The sequence below is a fragment of the Lagenorhynchus albirostris genome, chromosome 2 (assembly GCF_949774975.1).
Source record: "Lagenorhynchus albirostris chromosome 2, mLagAlb1.1, whole genome shotgun sequence".
In the NCBI taxonomy this organism is placed as follows: Eukaryota; Metazoa; Chordata; class Mammalia; order Artiodactyla; family Delphinidae; genus Lagenorhynchus; species Lagenorhynchus albirostris.
In genome coordinates, this window is record NC_083096.1 from 154,857,503 (window position 1) to 154,875,658 (window position 18,156).

The 18,156-nt window shown below is 44.0% G+C and overlaps 1 protein-coding gene and 1 pseudogene across 1 annotated transcript; both read right to left on the reverse strand.

Moving 5' to 3' along the window:
- Window positions 1-1,230: 1,230 nt before the first annotated feature.
- NDUFS5 (NADH:ubiquinone oxidoreductase subunit S5) lies at window positions 1,231-6,229 on the reverse strand. The gene is made up of 3 exons (XM_060140479.1): window positions 6,091-6,229; window positions 4,366-4,583; window positions 1,231-1,454 (listed from the first exon to the last, which is right to left on the reverse strand). The coding sequence occupies exons 2-3, from the start codon at window positions 4,579-4,581 to the stop codon at window positions 1,356-1,358; spliced, it is 315 nt and encodes a 104-aa protein (XP_059996462.1). The 5' UTR covers window positions 4,582-4,583; window positions 6,091-6,229; the 3' UTR covers window positions 1,231-1,355.
- A 1,409-nt stretch (window positions 6,230-7,638) lies between these two features.
- On the reverse strand, window positions 7,639-8,253 carry LOC132514919 (rho-related GTP-binding protein RhoG-like; annotated as a pseudogene).
- Between the last annotated feature and the right edge of the window lie 9,903 nt (window positions 8,254-18,156).

The following is an 18,156-nucleotide window of genomic DNA, read 5'->3' on the forward strand; positions in this document are numbered from 1 at the left end:
GAAGCTTGAGGACATTATGTTAGGTGACATAAGTCAGTCACAAAACGACAAATAGTGTATGATTCCACTCATAATGAGGTACTTAAGAGTAGTCAAAATCACAGAGATAGAAAGTAGAATAGTGGTTGCCAGGTGCTAGGGGGAAGGAGGAACAGGGAGTTATTGTTTAATGGATATAATTTCAGTTTTCCAAGATGAAGAGTTCTAGAGATGGATGGTAGTGATGGTTGCACAACAACGTGAATGTACTTAATACCACTGAACTGTACACTTAAAAATGGTTAAGACGATATATTTTATGTTATGTGTATTTTAACACAATAAAAAGTAGTTTAAGAAATGCTGCAGGATATCTGAGGTTTCCATCATATTCTCAACACTTACATTAATTTTCTAGGGTTCATACCTTCCCTTCTACATCTGGAAACATGTTTCTAAGGACTCCCCTGGTGGCTCAATGGTTAAGAATCTGCCTGCCAATGCAGAGGACATGGGTTCAAGCCCTGGTCTGGGAAGATCCAAAATGCTGTGGAACAACTAAGCCTGCGTGCCACAAATACTGAAGCCCGAGTGCTCTAGGGCCCGTGTGCCGCAACTACCGAGCCCATGTGCTGCAACTACTGAAGCCCACATGCCTAGAGCCTGTGCTCTGCAACAGAGAAGCCACTGCAATAAGAAGCCCGCACACTGCAACGAAGAGTAGCCCCCACTCGCCGCAAGCAGAGAAAGCCCATGCACAGCAACAAAGACCCAACACAGCCAAAATAAATAAATAAATAAAATAAAAACAAAAACCAAAGAAAACATGTTCCTAACCATGTCAGTTAGAAGTACTAATATACCACTAATGTATAACACACATAACACACAACACTGATAGCAAATTGAAACAATAGTGTTGCCTCTTCAAAATGAGGTTATCTGAACTTGGCATTTTCTTAAAGCCTTAAATTTACACTTCACAGACCTTAGCGTAAACACACAACCACCCTCTGTACTGCCTCTCCCTCCCGGCCCAAGTTAGTGCTTTACAGAAAATAAACCAGAATCAAACACTGCAACTTCTTAAATGAGTTACCATATTTAAAGTACCTACATAGTAAGCATTCGTTAAGTGCTGCTTATTATTCCCTAGATGCTAATTTTTAAGAGAAACGCATTTTCTCAAACTTAAAAAATAGGTTGCAACCTCAGTACAGAGAAGTATGATCCAAGAGAATATAGAACCAATAGGAGAGAGCAATCCTTTATTTTTAGACACTTTCACAAAAGGGTTTTCAGTACGTAAAGTTTCCAGCAGAGAAGAGAGAACGTGAAAATCAGCCTCCAGCCACCGGCAGCTGCTCTGCTCAGGGTCAAGGATCCTCCTTGCCCAGGTGCTGAGGTGGAGGTGTGTACTTCCCTTCCTTTATTAGCTTATCCCGCTGCCTCTCGATGGCACTCAGACGTTTCATCTGTCAAAGGAAGAAAGTATTTAAACTTGGGGGAGATATGCACTGGAAAGTGAGGGCTGGAGAAGCTGAATACAAAATTGGTTTCATTTTTAAACTATGGAAGTCTTTCATCCTAGAGGGCCTCTGGGATAAATCCCTTCTTTAAAGAACCCATTTCCCAAGCTTTTAACAAATAAATTTCTGGTATATATAATAATATCTCCTTGAAAACTAATAACTAAAATGTTCCTATGATATAGAGGAATACAGGTATTTACAAAAACAATACAGATCCAAAGGCTTTAAGAGGTATACTTGTGCATATTAAAATCTTTTAAAATATTAAAAGCTGAGATCATCTCACAGCTTATATATTCCTGACCTCTCTATGTGAAGGTGGCACTGCTGCTAGTAACTGTTCACTGGGTATGAATGAAGCAGAAATAGCCAAAGAGGTCTCTGGACCACACTGAAAGAAAGACGTGGTATGTGCTCAGCTACTAGTCACTCGGATAGGCAGAGCCTTGAGTTCTGCCTCTTCTCAGTAGGACATTCCCAATAGAGGAAAGCCATGCTATTCAAGATTGTATGAGAACCCTAATTCATGGATTCTGTGACATGGAAAACAGACTTACTAATCCTGACTGCACTATTCCGTGGCTCAAAACCCAACAGCTTTCATCTTACTGAGAGGAAAAGCTGACTCCTTCCCTGGAATGACTTAAAAAGCCCACGTCTCTGACTTTATCTCTTAATACCCTTCTCCTGGCTCTCTGCTCCAGCTCAGAGACCCTTCCACTTGCTGTTTCCTCTGCCCGGAACATTCTTCCCTCATGTGCATGTGGTTCACTATCTCAAAGTCTCTGCTCAAATGTCTTCTATCACTGAGCTCTTTTTGTAGCACTCTATTTAAAAGAGCATACATGCCTTCTCCTGCTTCCTATCCTTCTCCTGTTTATTTTCACCACCGCACTTACCAACACCGGACACACTATTTTCCCTTGTTTGGAAATTTTCTGTATCCCACCGCTCACTGTCACCCCCACCCCTGCCCCACTGCCCTGCATATAAGCTCCATTAGGGCAGAGACTTTTGCTTACTGCTGTATTTCCGGTACCTGGAATAGTTACTGACAGAATAGGTGATCCAGTAAATATTTTTTGAGTGAATGACCAGGTTTTCACAAAGGCATGAAGAGGTAGTATGTTCAATTAAACATCCCATGAACTTTAAAGAATTAGGATGTAACTTCAGTAGGAAAAAAAACTCTAGGTATCCTAAATACTAATATAAACAATAACCATTTTAAAAACTGTATTCTTAACATTTCTCCATTAAAAAGTCTCCCAACAGACTAGTCATGGCTGAGCTATCACACCATCATATGTCAAGTCTTTCTTCCACCTAGAACCAATCACCACTTGGTGTTCTGGATACAAGCACAGGGTCTGGAACCAGCACTGCCAGGTTCAAATGCCATTTCCTCTTACTGGGCTATATGACCTTAGGTAATAGCCTTAATATTTCCCTGCTTCAACTTTTTAATCATACAATGGGGAAAATAAACATAATGCATCTCACAGGAGATTATTGTCAGAAATATATGCATTATTACATTCTAAGAACTTAGAACAGCGCTTGATTCTAATTCCTTGATTCACTAGCTTCTTCACTTAGATGACCTCCAAAATGGTAACGTATCTATTCATAAACTCACAGGATGAGGAGTGACCTTAGAGTAACACTTTATATTTCCAGATAAGGAAACCAAGACTACAAGAGAAATGACTTGCTCAAAGTCACGAAACTAGTAGTGGCAAAACCAGCATCAAAATCAAGGTCTCCAAACTCCCAATCTAATGTTCTTCCCGCCTCATCACACTGTCTCTTCTTGGTGTTAATTTTCCATAATGAGTAAAGTCTTAATCTGAGCAAGGAATAAGTGGGGCCCGCAGAAGACAAGTTAAGACATATTGTGAACTAAATAGCTGGTAGGTGGCCAACCATGACCCATCCTTGTCCCTCAGTAATACTACAATATTACTCAATGATCAATATTCCTTTAGAGATCAATACAAAATTATTACCTGACACCCCTTCATTCCTTCCAAGTTTGGCTTCACATAATCCAAATGCCAAGAGCAGATTATAAAAAACAAGAAATTTAAAGTTTTTGATACAGATAACTTTGAGAAACATTTAAGTGAAAATCTAAATTGTATCCCTGAACCCCAAGGAGTTAAGAGTAATAAAAACATTTATATTTGTTATATCTGGAGCACAGAAATAAGCAAAATGATGGCCCACAGCCAAAGATTTCTTCTCTAAGGGAGAACAGGGCCCTACATGTTATGCACATTCAACTCCTGAGGAAGCAGACACCATGCCATTAACCTTTTTTTGCCCCCTGCATTTTTGGTCAGGCTCACCTAAAGCAATCTCATTAACACCTCCATCCTCCCCAGAGTAGAAATCAATCCAGAGATTGTTTTATCAGTTTCAATGTAATAGATCTACAGGATTTTAATCTCTTCCCCAATGAGGATTGGATATATATATTGGGTTGAAATATATTCACCCAAAGATTTTCGAGGACAAACACCCAATGCTGGTTGGTATTCTTTACTTTATAGTCTACGCAAAAATGGAAATATACACATGAAATTTCTAACCTGGTGGCTGCAGCAGGATACAATGCTAAGGAAAATATGTGAGAACATTAGGAAGAACACTGAGGAATAAGAGGCCCTTGTCAGATCTGAAGGTTTTTAACTTCCTTGACATGGTACCTAAGTACGGAAGGAGTTTCACCACAAAAGTTTTGCCAATTCACATTGGGCAAACTAATGCCCAGTGACCAATTAAAAATACTTAAAAGTAGCCCCAAAGAAATGAGGAAGTAATTCAGTGCCTGTCTCCATCACTTCCTCACCGTTTTCTGTCGAAGTAGACACTCTACGAAATCATCATATTCTATCTTGCACTCTTTCTGCGCGCGAATACCACCAATACCATGTGCGCACTCTATCCATTCTTTTTCAAAAGCATGGCATCGACCTGGAATCTTGAGAGGCTGCTCAGCACTCTGGATTGTCATCCAGCGGTCTAAGTCAAGACCCAGCCTTTTCTGCACATCAAAGAAAGGCATGGCTGAAGTGGAAGAAAAAGAAAGAATGCCGTAAAATTGCAATCAAATGAGAAACTTCTGAGAAAAATGAAATAACTTAGATACATAGCTCTCAAGAAAGCTATTTTATACTATTCTCCCAACTACTTCTCCCCAAACTTTTTCATTAGACAGGTTCTTCCAGTTTATGGTAGATGAGCAATTTCTGTGCTTTCACAAAACTCAAGGAAGAGACAACTAGAACTAAAAAACAATGCATTAAAATCCTCTATACTGATAAGGTCATTTTTATCAAAAGTTAAAAAAAGTGTTTATATTTTGACTCAGTTATCCCAATTCTTTGAGATAGATCTGAAGAATAACTGAAATAAACAAAAAAGCACAAGCATGAACACATTTCTTTACATTTTCCGATCCATATAATTTAGATGACACTTCTAAGAAGCCATCCTGAAATGGTTATGTCCCTCCTGTGTTAGCACAGCATCATCGACTTTTCATAGTACTTCCCACACCCCTGTAATGCACTATCTACATGAATGCCTCCCCCATTGAACAATGAGTGCCTTGAGGGCAGGGACCCGGTAGGAGCTCAGTAACTGTTGGGGAAAAAAAAAAGAATTTCAAACAACTTTAAAGTACAACAATAGAGAAACGGATAATCAAATCTGGTACCTATCTGGTAGAACATGAGGGGAAAAGAACACACATGAAACATACACTTGAATACTGAATGAAAAAAAGGGGGATTACAATAATGCCCCCCAAAAAAAACTGTCTGCAAAAGAAGACTGGAAGGAAGCACAAAAAAGGGTCAATAGTTACCTATGAGTGGCAGATTTACAAATGAATGTAATCTAAAATTTTTCTACCCATTCTTTCAGTCATTTACTTAGTAATAGCGTTCCAGACACTGGGATGGGGAGGAAAAGCAGTGCAACCTAAGCACTAAAATGAGGACACACACGTGGAATTGGGAACCCAATGGAAAAGCACAAGAGGTAGAGCTCGAAGTAGGAAGCACCAATTCTGCCCATGAGACTGGAAAATGCCTTTGAGATAGGTGGCGCTTGCCAAGTGAAGCTCCGTGAGCAGAGTATTCCAGTAGGGCACACACAACACGAGTTACAGCCGGAGGTGCTGGGTATGTCTGGGGGACACTGAGCACCCAGACGTGGCTGGAGCGCAGAGTGCATGTCGGGAAGAAGAACGAAACGAGCTTAAGAGGTTGACGGGGCCCAAATCCCGCAGGGCCATGCAAGCCGGGACAAGGAGCGTGGACTTAAGGTTAAGAAACAGAAGGCCAAAGTAGGAGTCCGCCACAAAGCTACGTTAACCTGGAAAGAGAGCCGAGAGAGGCGCGGCCTACAAGCTTCGATGACACTGGCTGTGTGGACCAAGGGGCCTGGAAAAGCAGAAAACACGGCCAGGGAGAACGGACACCCAGCAAGCCAAGAGGAAATCTGTTAAAGAGATCTCGGAAGGAAGCTCCTTAGGCTTAAGCGTCCCGCAAACAAACGCAGCCCCTACCGTCCAGCAGCTGTGTCCTTGACTCCTTGCTGACTCCGCTACTAGAAGATCCTCAGGTGACAATGAGGCCTGCCGCAAAGGAAGCCCGCAGCGCGACGCTTGCAGCGCGACGACGGGAGCCGACCTGCCTTCCGCAGTTGCGCCCTGGAACCATAGAAACCGAGCCTGTCGATCTGCGCCTGCGCGACCGGCTGAGTTGGCCTCCAGAGGCTGCGGATAAGCCGACCTTACCTAGACAACTGAGTAAGAGGTGGCCCGGGGGTTAGTGATTTCCTGCTGCCTCCTCGTGCTGTACCTTGGATTCTCACGACAGCAGTGATTGGTGAGGGACTTAACCAAGGGAGCCCCCCTCATCCCCCTCCAGTAGCGGTTAAGCTCATGGAGTGTGGACCCACCCAGGGTGGGTTCCAGTTCTGGCTCCGCCACTTCTGTGTCAGCCTGGAAAAGTTTCTTAACCTCACTGTGCCTCGGTTTCATCTTAAGATAAAAATATCTTAAAAGACAATAATGGTACCTACAGAGTAGGATTGCTTTGGGGATTGAATGAGTTATATTAAAGCACTGAGGCGTTTCCTGGCACGTGGAAAGCGCTCTAAGGCAATTGCAGTTCTTTGATGTCGCAGTCTGTTTTTACTTTGCGGATTCGGGAAAGTCGTCAGAGACCATGCCCCTCCTCTGTTTCAGAAACTCCAAAGGCTCCCTTTGATTACAGCAGGGGCTCCGAAGTGATGGTGGAGGGGGAGGGACTGGGGGGGGAGGTAACATAGGCAGTGTGTGGTATGATACGTTGCGGGAGTGGGAAGAAAATACTAGAATATTTCTAATTTTTGTGTTTTTTAATTTCTTGTTTGTGTGTTAATGTTTATAAAGTGCATAATATTACATTAGTTGTACATATAAATAACTTGTAAATATTTATTTTGGGGAAGTTTGGGCCGAAAACCTTTTCCTTTTTTTTCCCCGCTGAAGACAGGAGGTTTTATTGATGCTGATGGGAGTAGGTGGGGCCCCCTGGAGCCCGGAGGGGGTGGGGGTGGGGCCGAGTCAGTCAGTGGATGCAAAAGGCCTGAGCACTCGGGGGTGGGGGGGTAGGTTGGGGCACATTCATCTTAGGATTCTATGGCTCCTCTGGGGAAGGGAGAGAGTATCTTGAGGGGGGAGCAATTTGAAGAGCAGCGAGGGAGAGGTTAGGGATGGCTGAGAGCCCCTAACCTGAGAGAAGTCACCACAGTAGGCAGCAACATCTGTGTGGAAAGCTGGATCAACTCGTCAGTAGAGGAAAGTGGGGAGGGGGCGCTGGGTTGGCTTCTTGGGGAGGGGTCTGACCTTGGCCTGGGTGAGCTCTCGAGAATACCTAGTGTTCTCAATCAGAGTGGGGCAGGGCCCAAAGCCCCTTTCCCTGTGGGCCTCCTTAAGGAGAAAAGGCTTTCGGGGAGCCCCCTTGGCAAGGGGTGCCAGAATTATTCGTAAAGGCACAGCTGGGGGCAGACAAGGCACAAAGGCACAACTGGTGGAGGGCAGGGGCAGCCTCCAAGCTGAGTGTCAGGGTCACAAGAGGACACAGGACCACCCACGCTTGCTAGGCATGGGGTTGACCACGGCCTGGACAGCCTCAGCAAACACTTCCTTGACGCCGTCCTGCTGCAGGGCCAAGTACGCGAGGTAGCGCACAGCGTGGATCTGCTTGGCCAGCACCTGGCCCTGTTCCTTCGGGCGTCATAGGGTGTCAGGCTGGGCTCTCAGGTCCTTCTTGGTGCCCACCAGGAGGATGGGCACATCGGGGCAGTGGTGGCACACCTCTGGATGCCACTTGTGCCACACATTCTCATAGGAGGGCGGACTGGCAATGGAGAAACAGATGACAAACATATTGGTCTGTGGGTAGGAGTGTGTGCGGAGGCGGCCCTACTCCTCCCGGCCCGCTGTGTCCCACAGGTGCAGGTTCACCGTGCGCCAGCCCTGCAGGCGCTATAACTGTCGAACGCTGCGGGGAGGTACTCCTTGGGGAAGGCGGTGGTTGTGTAGCAGATGAGCTGGCACGTCTTGCCCACAGCCCCACCGCCTACCACCCTACACTTGATGCTCTCCATGGTGGGTGCAGCTGCTGCGGTGGAGGCTATGCCTCCTTCCCCTTCTGGGCCCCTCTGGATGCAGTGACCTGGTGCCCTCCCCGCCACAGGGGAGCTGGGGGCAGCAGCAGCTCGGGGCTGGAGACTTCTCTTCAAGTGATGTGCTCTCAAAACTGTTTAGAGAAGTTCCAACCTTGCCAGCCTCATTGTCCCAAATCCCCTGCCTAATGCTCCAACCAAGAGCTTGCTCTAACAGCGTCTTCCAGGAAAAGTCCTGCCATCCAGTCTCTTTGATTTTTTTTTTTCTCCCTTCCCCTGGAATGACACCATTCCCCCCCATCCCGTCTCCATTTTTGCATGCCAAATTCCTGCTCTGCTTCAGGACTTTAGCATAGGTTTTCCTCCAAAATGGATTAACTGTCCCCAAGCCCCGGGTTCATCCACTCTGGAGAGAATTCCTAAGTTCCCACGATGTTCTGGTTTTGTTCCAGCATTCCAATTCTCCCTTCCTTCCCCCTTCATCAGGTATAGCCCACCTGAGATCAGTTTCAGTTCAGCTAGAATTTCCTGGGCACCTAATGCATGCCCGGCACAATACTGGAGGATTATGGAATTGGTAACTCATGGCCCTTGCCCACAAAATACTAGAGCTAGCAAGGTAGTGATCACCACCACCCCTTCCACTTCTCCCACTTTCTTATGTTGGTGATATCATCTTCCCAGCCATTCAGGTAGGAAACTCTGAAGTTGTATTTTGCCTTTTCCTCATCTTTCATCCAATATTTAATTACTTGCCAAATTCTTTCAAATATTCCTTCAATAGGTTTCCAATTTCTTTCTTCCTTTCTGCCTCCCGGCTCCTCACTTCAGTCTGTTTGGCACTGACTAATCTTTCTAAAATACTAATTTCATTGAATCACTCCTTGGATACCAGGCAGGATAGATTAGCACAAAGATGGGCAACTTAAACACCTCCAAGGCCAAACAGAGCTAGCTCACTGTAAATAAATGAAAACAAAAGCATCATGATAAATAGTAGCTGGTACTTGGCCTCAGTTTAAGGGATGGAAGGAGTGTTGAGGAATGTGACAAACTGAAGAGCATATGTCCTGTCTAAAGGGGGCAGCAGCTACTCAGCTCCATTCTGTTGTTGTCAAGAATCAGGGCCCCAAATTGTCAAGTCTTCAAATTTTTCAAGAGAAGCCAGAAATCTTTTGTTATTGTTTAAGTGTGAAACATTCCACTTTAAAAATATGGGGCAATTAATCTTTTTTTTTAAAGCGTTGACCAAACAAAACCCAGGATGGAAATGGCCTTGAGCTGCCAGATTTCAACCCTTGGTTGGAGGGAAAATTGCAGGCTGGAAAAGCAATTTACTTTAAACTCTGATGATTTTTTACATCCAGCCTTGCTCTCTTCTTACCGTCTCTTCTTAATGTTGCTAATTGCTTTTCTAAAAACTGAAATCTGATCATTCAAAAAACACTTCCTGAGCTCTTATCACACGGCCATGATCCTTGTTGAGCTCTTGGGACGAAGACACAGCCAGAATGCTGTGGTAAGTGATAAAACAAAGATGAACAAAATAAGGGAGAACGCAAAGGAGGGGGGTCATTCATATTGCTTGGGCTGCGTGTGAGGTGTATTCAAGAAAAGGTCCAAATTCTTGGGTTTGGTATTCAAGACCATGATCTGATTTCTTCCCATTTCTAAATCGTCAGATCCCATTGTTCACCAACCCCTACTCAATACCCTCGTGTTCTCAGCCATCCAGAATTACTCTCATGCTTACAACTTTGTAGGAGCAGTTTCTTCTGCCTGTAATAATCCCACTTGCTACCTTCCCACTGTCTCCCAGGCGAATGCGTAATCCGTCCGCATCGATTATCGCACGGTTTTCTGTGAAAGCTTCCCGAATTCCTGAGCATTTACTAGGCCTTTGTTGAGGTCCCACCAGCCCTGTTATATATTGTTTCCTATTATAGATGTTGTTAACTGTTGATACGCCGACCCCCTCCACTGGACCGTGCATTCAGACCCGGTGTCGGCGCGGCTGTGCAAAGATGTCGGTGACAGGTCGTCTCCTCTCCCGCAAAGATGAGAAAACTACAATTCCCAGAAAACCCTACGTCAGAACGGAGCCTGCGCCGTTGCTATTCTGACAACGGGCGCCCGCTTGGATTCCTGCGCTTTGCGTTACGAGTGTTGTAACTCGGAAGTTAGGGTCGAGTTGCCAGCTCTTGTAACGCCCGTCATTTATCTTTTATTTTCCTTGTTCTAAGATCCTCACGTGGAAGTGTAGTTTTACAACAAAATCAAAGGGTTTTATGCGCAGAGAGGCAAGCCTGAGGCGTCGCCTTTTTCATTCTGTATTCGGGAACCCGAAGCTCGGAGACCCGGTGGAACAGGACTAGGCGTTCGCCGCGGGGTCCAGCGACCTGTTCTTCCGCGACAGAGCCTTGCTCCCATCTTCAAAGTATAAGAGGATGGCTCAATGTTAATTGAAGGCCCCTATTCCCACTCCTCTGAAAACCAGCCTCAGCTGCTGCGTGGACGGTCACAGGCCGTTTAACGTCCCCCTGGGTCTCCATTCGCTGGACTTCTGTCCTTGACCTATAGGATTTCCTCATGTTTACACACCTCAGTCATAACCCGAGAAAAGCTTTTAACGCTACCTTTCTACAGGTAGGCCACCTATAATTTAGCACATTGGGAACTTTAGGTCTGTATCTGATACCACTGTCACACAGATTTGAATAAACTGGGTAGCCCGAAGATCCTAGCACATTTGGGGAAGTCAGTGAGTTTGGAAACTTAACCCCCACCCTCACCCCCAAGCCAGAGCTATAGGATACTTTCAACAAAAGCAATAAGCAAAGTAATGTGAAAGAGAAAGTAATGGGTCCCAAGGCTTGGAATATAATGGAAATCAGAGTGACTGTTTAAGAAAGTAAAAAAGGGACTTCCCTGGCAGTCCAGTGGTTAAGACTCTGTGCTTCCAATGCAGGGGGCGTGGGTTCCACCCCTGGTTGGGGAACTAAGATCCCACATGCAGCGTGGTGTGGCCAAAAAAATAAAAAGTAAAATCATGCCATTTGGGGGTAGATAAAATATCAAGACGAAGATGCACAGAACCAAGAGTCACTGAAGCAAACTGCAGTGGGGAGGAAAGCTGTGCCAGGCTTGTGGTAGGGGTAATCTGATGTTGGTAAACATTCCATCCCTAGACTTAAACTCCCCTCATTCTGATATGTGGAGCTATCTCTTGACTTCAGTTAAGCTTCCCAAGTGATATGATTACATGAAGAAAACACACTAAGGCCAATGGGGAAGTCTACTGCACCTGACATATTTCTCATCATAAATTAACACACTGGAGTGTGGTTTTATAGACCAATATAGCTTTACTAGTCAGCTTTCCTGAGTACAGATCAAGGTAATTAAACTACCTGGAGGGAAGCTGCCGAGAGTGGCCTTACCCTGGAAACACCCTGATTTCTCTGTCCAGATGCACAGAATACTTACCAAAGCAAGTTTTATCGCATTCCTGCCCAGAGACTGGGAGCCTCTCTAGGGTAAGGACGGCATCTCTCTTACCTTGGCTGCAGAGACAACCTGCAGAAGGCTTAAAGTAATTTGATCTGAGAGTTAAGGAAGTTTCAGGTAGTGCACTGACTACTGGAAAAGGGGAGGAGTAGCCACATAATTCATTTAGTCACTCATCATTTAAGAGCCAAGAATAGATAGATAATAGCTCAAGGTGCTACTAAGGGCTCAGTATATTGGAAGAGTCATGTAGACCCGTAAGTGCATTACACGATTACCTTCCTCAGAAAGGTCTCTCTTACCACCCAATTTAGGCATCCAGTTACTCTCTCTCATTCCCATTTTATTTTCTTCAAACACTTTTAAATCTTGGATGAAACAATGTACTAGTTTGCCTTTCTTGCCTCACAACAGTGTTAAGCACCGTGAGAGGAGGGACCTTGTCTGTCCAGCTCAGTGATATATTCCTAGTGCCCAGAACAGTACTTGGCAAACAGTAGATGCTCAATAAACATTCATCAAATGACTAAGTAACACTGCCTTCAAGAAGGGAGCAGAAAGACAACTGCCACTTGAGTAGGCCATTTGTCAAGTGAGAAGGTGTTAATTCCAGGCAGAAGAACAGGAGCACCATGAAAAATGACAGTTGGAGAGGAAAATTTAATAATCCATGTAAGAGCTAACCAGAACCTTTAAGAATAGGTGGATTGGGCTTCCCTGGTGGTGCAGTGGTTAAGAATCCGCCTGCCAATGCAAGGGACGTGGGTTCGAGCCCTGGTCCGGGAAGATGCCACATGCTGCGGAGCAACTCAGCCCGTGTGCCACAATTACTGAGCCTGCGCTCTAGAGCCCGCGAACCACAACTGCTGAAGCCTGCGTGCCTAGAGCCCATGCTCTGCAACAAGAGAAGCCACCACAAGGAGAAGCCCGCGCACTGCAATGAAGAGTAGCCCCCCACTCGCCGCAACTAGAGAAAGCCTGCGTGCAGCAATGAAGACCCAACACAGCCAATAAATAAATAAATAAATTCTTTAAAAAAAAAAAGAATAGGTGGATTTAAGAGAATCTGTGAAAAACAAAACACAAGACAAAACCCATCAACAGCAGCAGCTATGGAATTGGGCCGGATTCGTTAAATCGGGGGCATAGACAAGCCAAGCCATAGAAAAAGGATCTTTGAAAATGTCCCAGTGGGAATGTGTACCACGCTCTTAGCCAGGCAAAGCCAGAGACATGTTTAATCACCCTTCCCAATCAATGTTCAGGCCTTTGTTATCTCCGACTGGACAAAAACAGAGGCCCTTAACTGGTCAATCTGTCTCTAGTTTGGTATTTGCCCTTCTGTACTCACCTCAGTTTCCCCCAAACTCTTCAGATTCCTAAAGAGGAATGCTCAAACTCCTAGTTGTAAAAGCCCTTCATTATCTAGCCCCTACTACCCAGCTTCTAGCTCTTTTCCCAATCTACATGCATTTCCTACTCTGGCTGAAACAAGAATGTTGTCCCTGCACACCAGCACGATTTCCCACCACCCAGCCTTTGCTTATTTCAAGCCCCAATTACTACTTTTGCCTGAGCCCTATTCACCCTTTAAAACCTCACTCCAATGGAGAACAGGATGGAGGTTCCTTAAAAAACTAAAAATAGAACTACCACACGACCCAGCAATCCCACTACGGGGCATATACCCTGAGAAAACCATAATTCAAAAACAGTCAAGTACCACAATGTTCACTGCAGCTCTATTTACAATAGCCAGGACACGGAAGCAACCTAAGTGTCCATCGACAGATGAATGGATAAAGATGTGGCACATATATACAATGAATATTACTCAGCCATAAAAAGAAACGAAATTGAGCTATTTGTAGTGAGGTAGATGGACCTAGAGTCTGTCATACAGAAGTAAGTCAGAAAGTGAAAAACAAATACTGTATGCTAACATCTATATATGGAATCTAAAAAAAAAAAAAAAAAAAGGTTATGAAGAACCTAGGGGCAGGACAGGAATAAAGATGCAGATGTAGAGAATGGACTTGTGGACACAGGGAGGGGGAAGGGTAAGCTGGGATGAAGTGAGAGAGTGGCATGGACATATACACACTACCAAATATAAAATAAATAGCTAGTGGGAAGCAGCCGCATAGCACAGGGAGATCAGCTCGGTGCTTTGTGACCACCTAGAGGGGTGGTAGAGGGGCAGGATAGGGAGGGTGTGAGGGAGATGCAAGAGGGAGGAGATACAGGAATATATGTATACATATAGCTGACTCACTTTGTTATACAGCAGAAATTAACACATTGTAAAGCAATTATACTCCAATAAAGATGTTAAAAAAAAACAAAAAACCTCACTCCAAGTCTACCACCCTGAATGAAGCCTTCCCGGATCACTGTTGCTTACTTAGAACCATCTACCATCTTTTCTTTTCCTTGGTCCACAACCTGTACCATTTACCCAACACTTAGCAGCTTTTACCTCGCTTGCTTACCTTCTTAGCTAGATGGAGCTCCTTCTCAGCAGTCAAGATCCATCTGACTAAGTATTTATTTATGTTAATTCCAAGTCAGATACTGGGGATACAGGACTTCCCTGGTGGCAGAGTGGTTAAGAATCCATCTGCCAATGCAGGGCACACAGGTTCGAGCCCTGGTCTGGGAAGATCCCACATACTGCGGAGGAACTAAGCCCATGCGCCACAACTACTGAGCCTGACGCTCTAGAGCCACAAGTGCTGAGCCCGCATGCCATAACTACTGAAGCCCACACGCCTAGAACCCATGCTCCACAAGAAAAGCCACTGTAATGAGAAGCCCGCCCACTGCAACGAAGAGTAGCCCCTGCTCGACGCAACTAGAGAAAGCCTGTGCACAGCAACGAAGACCCAACGCAGCCAAAAAAACCAAATAAAAATTAAAAAAAAAAGATACTGGGGATATAAGACAGACTAGGACTACTTAACAGAACTCGTCAGGCTTTTAAAACTCAACTCATAGGGTATTCCCTGGCGGTTCAGTGGTTACGACTCGGTGCTCTCACTGCCATGGGCCCGGGTTTGATCCCCGGTCAGGGAACTAACATCCCACAAGCTGCTCAATGTGGCAGAAAAATAAACAATAAATAAATTTTAGGGCTTCCTTGGTGGCGCAGTGGTTGAGAGTCCGCCTGCCGATGCAGGGGACACGGGTTTGTGCCCCGGTCCGGGAAGATCCCACATGCCGCGGAGCGGCTGGGTCTGTGAGCCATGGCTGCTGAGCCTGCGTGTCCGCAACGGGAGAGGCCCGTGTACCGCAAAAAAAAAAAAAAAAAAAAATTTTAAAACACATATATCTGTCCTCCATAAATACATAACTCAGAAGACACCAGTAATGCTTGCTGAATGACTGAAAAACATTCAAAGCCAAATAAACATGTCTTTCCCTACTTTTCTCCCATTAACATGAAGGCACACTGGGTACCATGCCTCAGGAAATGTGGATCAGCCTACTGCTAAGACCAACTAGACAACAGCTGCAATATAAAAATCATTTTCTTAAAAGCATAAAAAGGCTAACTAGGTAATGAGGAATTACTGAGACAAAATCTAGATAAGAACCCAGAGAGCCTAGAACTCAAAGCATCTCTTTCTCTTAAGGCATTTGCCAATCTGGAAATAGCCCCTGGGTGCCTGAACTACGCTTTTAGGAGCCTCATGGACTGACAGGGACAACTGCAGCTATAGGAGACTACACATACTTTGAAGGCCTTTTCAAGGGAAGAACCACCAGGGCAGCACAGAAGTCACTGTTCCTTAACAGTATTTAACAATCTTTAAACCCATGCTATCTCCTGATAAAATTCTCACACTCACCTTTGTAACTAAAATTTCAAAGTTAAGTATACTAAAGATACAACAACTGGTCATTCTAAAGAGTATGCTCCCTGCCCTCATCCTAGAGAATCATTACTCTAAAAAGTTCATTAGCTCTTTCTGTAAGATGTTCACTTTGGCAACCAGTTTACATTTGTAAGCAGAATTTTTCATCATACCTCAACCTGAGGTGTGACTCCCCCATCCATGATGCACCAAATTTGCCTTGTGAGATTCCTCAAGTGTCTATCAGTGCTACAGTGCAGGGGCCCACACACTTTTCTATAAAGGGCCAGAGAGTATTTTCAACTCTGTGGTCCATACTGTCTCTTGCTCTGGAGTTGCAGTATGAAAGCAGCCACAGATGCAAACAAATAGGCGTGGCAGTGTTCCAATATAACTTTATTTACAAAAAATAGGCCATAGTTTGCTGATCCCTGCTGAGTAACAAAATACAGATTCACTGAAAGGCATTACTGAATTCATTTGTCATTTATCTTTTATTTTTTTGTCAAACACTTAAAAAGTACAAATTCTAATAAGAGAATGTGAGATTTGATGTTAACAAGGGGCTATTTGTTTTGGAAAGTTGAGAATCACCACTGCAGAAAGAAAGGTTTTGGTCTTCAGATCTGATGAAGACCACTGTAAAGAAACCTGCTGTAACATTTTCAAGTGCATATTATATGCCCCAACCTGTGCTAAATATAAATACTTTCTTTACATGGACTATTTAATCTATTTGAAAACAAACCCCAATGATGTACATACAATTAACCCTCATTTTACAGATAAGGAAACCGTGGCTCAGAAAGTTCAGTAGCTTGGCAAGGCTCACATAGCAAATTAGTGGCAGAGCAGACTAAACTCTAGGGCTACAAACATCCAAAGGCCATTCCTTTAGCTACTAAACAACCAATCCTCCCTGGTGGGCAGAGAAGATTCACCGTGTGTGGAAGGTTGGCCCAAGTTCATGTGTCTTCTGATGTTCTTCTTTTCCTGGGAGCTCTTGACAATTATGACTGCCTCACAAACTTTAATCTCCCCTGTACTCCTCTGACCTAGGTATGCATGGACACTTACTCCTTTCATTCCCCTTAAGGTGAAGACTTTACTTAAAGATAATAAATGGAATTCAAACAGAAAAAAATTTTAACTAGCTCACTAGATACAGATCTTCTGAGACCACAGGTTCTGGCCCATGCTTACGGTCTCCGTAGGTTGACTTCTTCCCTGGGCCTTGACCTATTTCCATGAGACAAAGACACATCCCTACCTGGGAATGCCCCTATGTTCAAGCCCTAGAAATCAAGGTCTAGGAAAAAACACCTTTCACTAGTCTAAGGCTTACCTCACAGGTCCCCATTTTCTGACCTAGGAGTCATCTTCTCTCTGCATAAAACATTAAACAAACATGTCCAGTCCCTTTTGAGGAGATCCCAAAACCCAGCCATGGTGGCGTGGTCTTACTCTGTGGCCCCAAAGGGCAACCATATGATAATAAAACAGCCTAACAACACTAGGTGCAGTGAGAGGGTGTCTGTCATTTTCCTTATAGAAACCTACTCTATTTCCCACCCAGCAGCCATTTAGTAGGAATGGGGCTGACAACTGCAAGAGTGAATGAACATATCACACTGATTCTGTAACAAGAAGACTTCAGTGAGGCAGCGTTCCCCATTTCTGGCCCATCCTTCAGGACTTCGGATGGCCCCCACAGCTGCCCTGCCCTTGTTTTAGGGTGACTATCCCACTGTAAGGCCACTCCCATTACAGCCACTGCTATTCTCCTCTTCCAGGAACAAGTGACTACCCTGGAAAAACAAGAGATGAAACACACTGCCCTTCAAATATGAAGTAAAAATAATTCTTTAATTATTAAAAGATCACTTCTGGGCTTTAAAAAGTCTTTAAATCTTAAATGTAATGTTGAAATAGGGAAATGGTTATAGCAGCCTCACATAAATTATTTGAGTTAATAAACATTATCACAGTATTAAGAAGGCAAGGTAAACAAATAGCTTAAGTATTTTATTTGTTTGCAACTAAGCTTGTTAACACTATATAATGAAAATGTACAAAGAATAATGTTGCAGTTTTTGGTTAGATTTAAGTCAAAGACATTCATTAATAAGGAATCTTCGAATGTGAATATTCCAGAAACTTCTCTAAGCCATCTGATCAGGACAACTGTCTCTGAATATTACCTTACTTTGGAAGGTACTGGCATACATTTGAATTAAACACAGTTTTTTTTCAAAATAAGCCTTAATTAAAAAAACTATTCTATATTCAAACTAAAACAATTTTAATAGAACTTTCCTTTCCGAAACAATAATAAAGGAAACAAGGCATTTTGTAAAACGTGGTCCTGAACAAGTCACAGTAAAAAATAAATGTATACTTAACTTCCACCTCCTCAAAACAGAGGTTACTTTCTGTTCCTCAGCCTTGGAAATAAGGTGAAGAACAGTCTGTAAGCAACTTCGGGCAGGGGGTTGCCAAAACAAAGCTCAAGCAATTGAACATGGACATCTCTTAAAAGAATTTGGGGGAACCTGACCAAAGGATCCAAATTCTATTTCTAATGAGTGATACAA

Excerpts from the sequence above, each read along its gene's own strand:
- NDUFS5 (XM_060140479.1), bottom strand. The coding sequence starts at position 4,581 with ATGCCTTTCTTTGATGTGCAGAAAAGGCTGGGTCTTGACTTAGACCGC. Across the intron at positions 1,455-4,365 it reads GTCTACTTCGACAGAAAACG|ATGAAACGTCTGAGTGCCAT; the intron begins GTGAGGAAGTGA and ends TTCCTTTGACAG.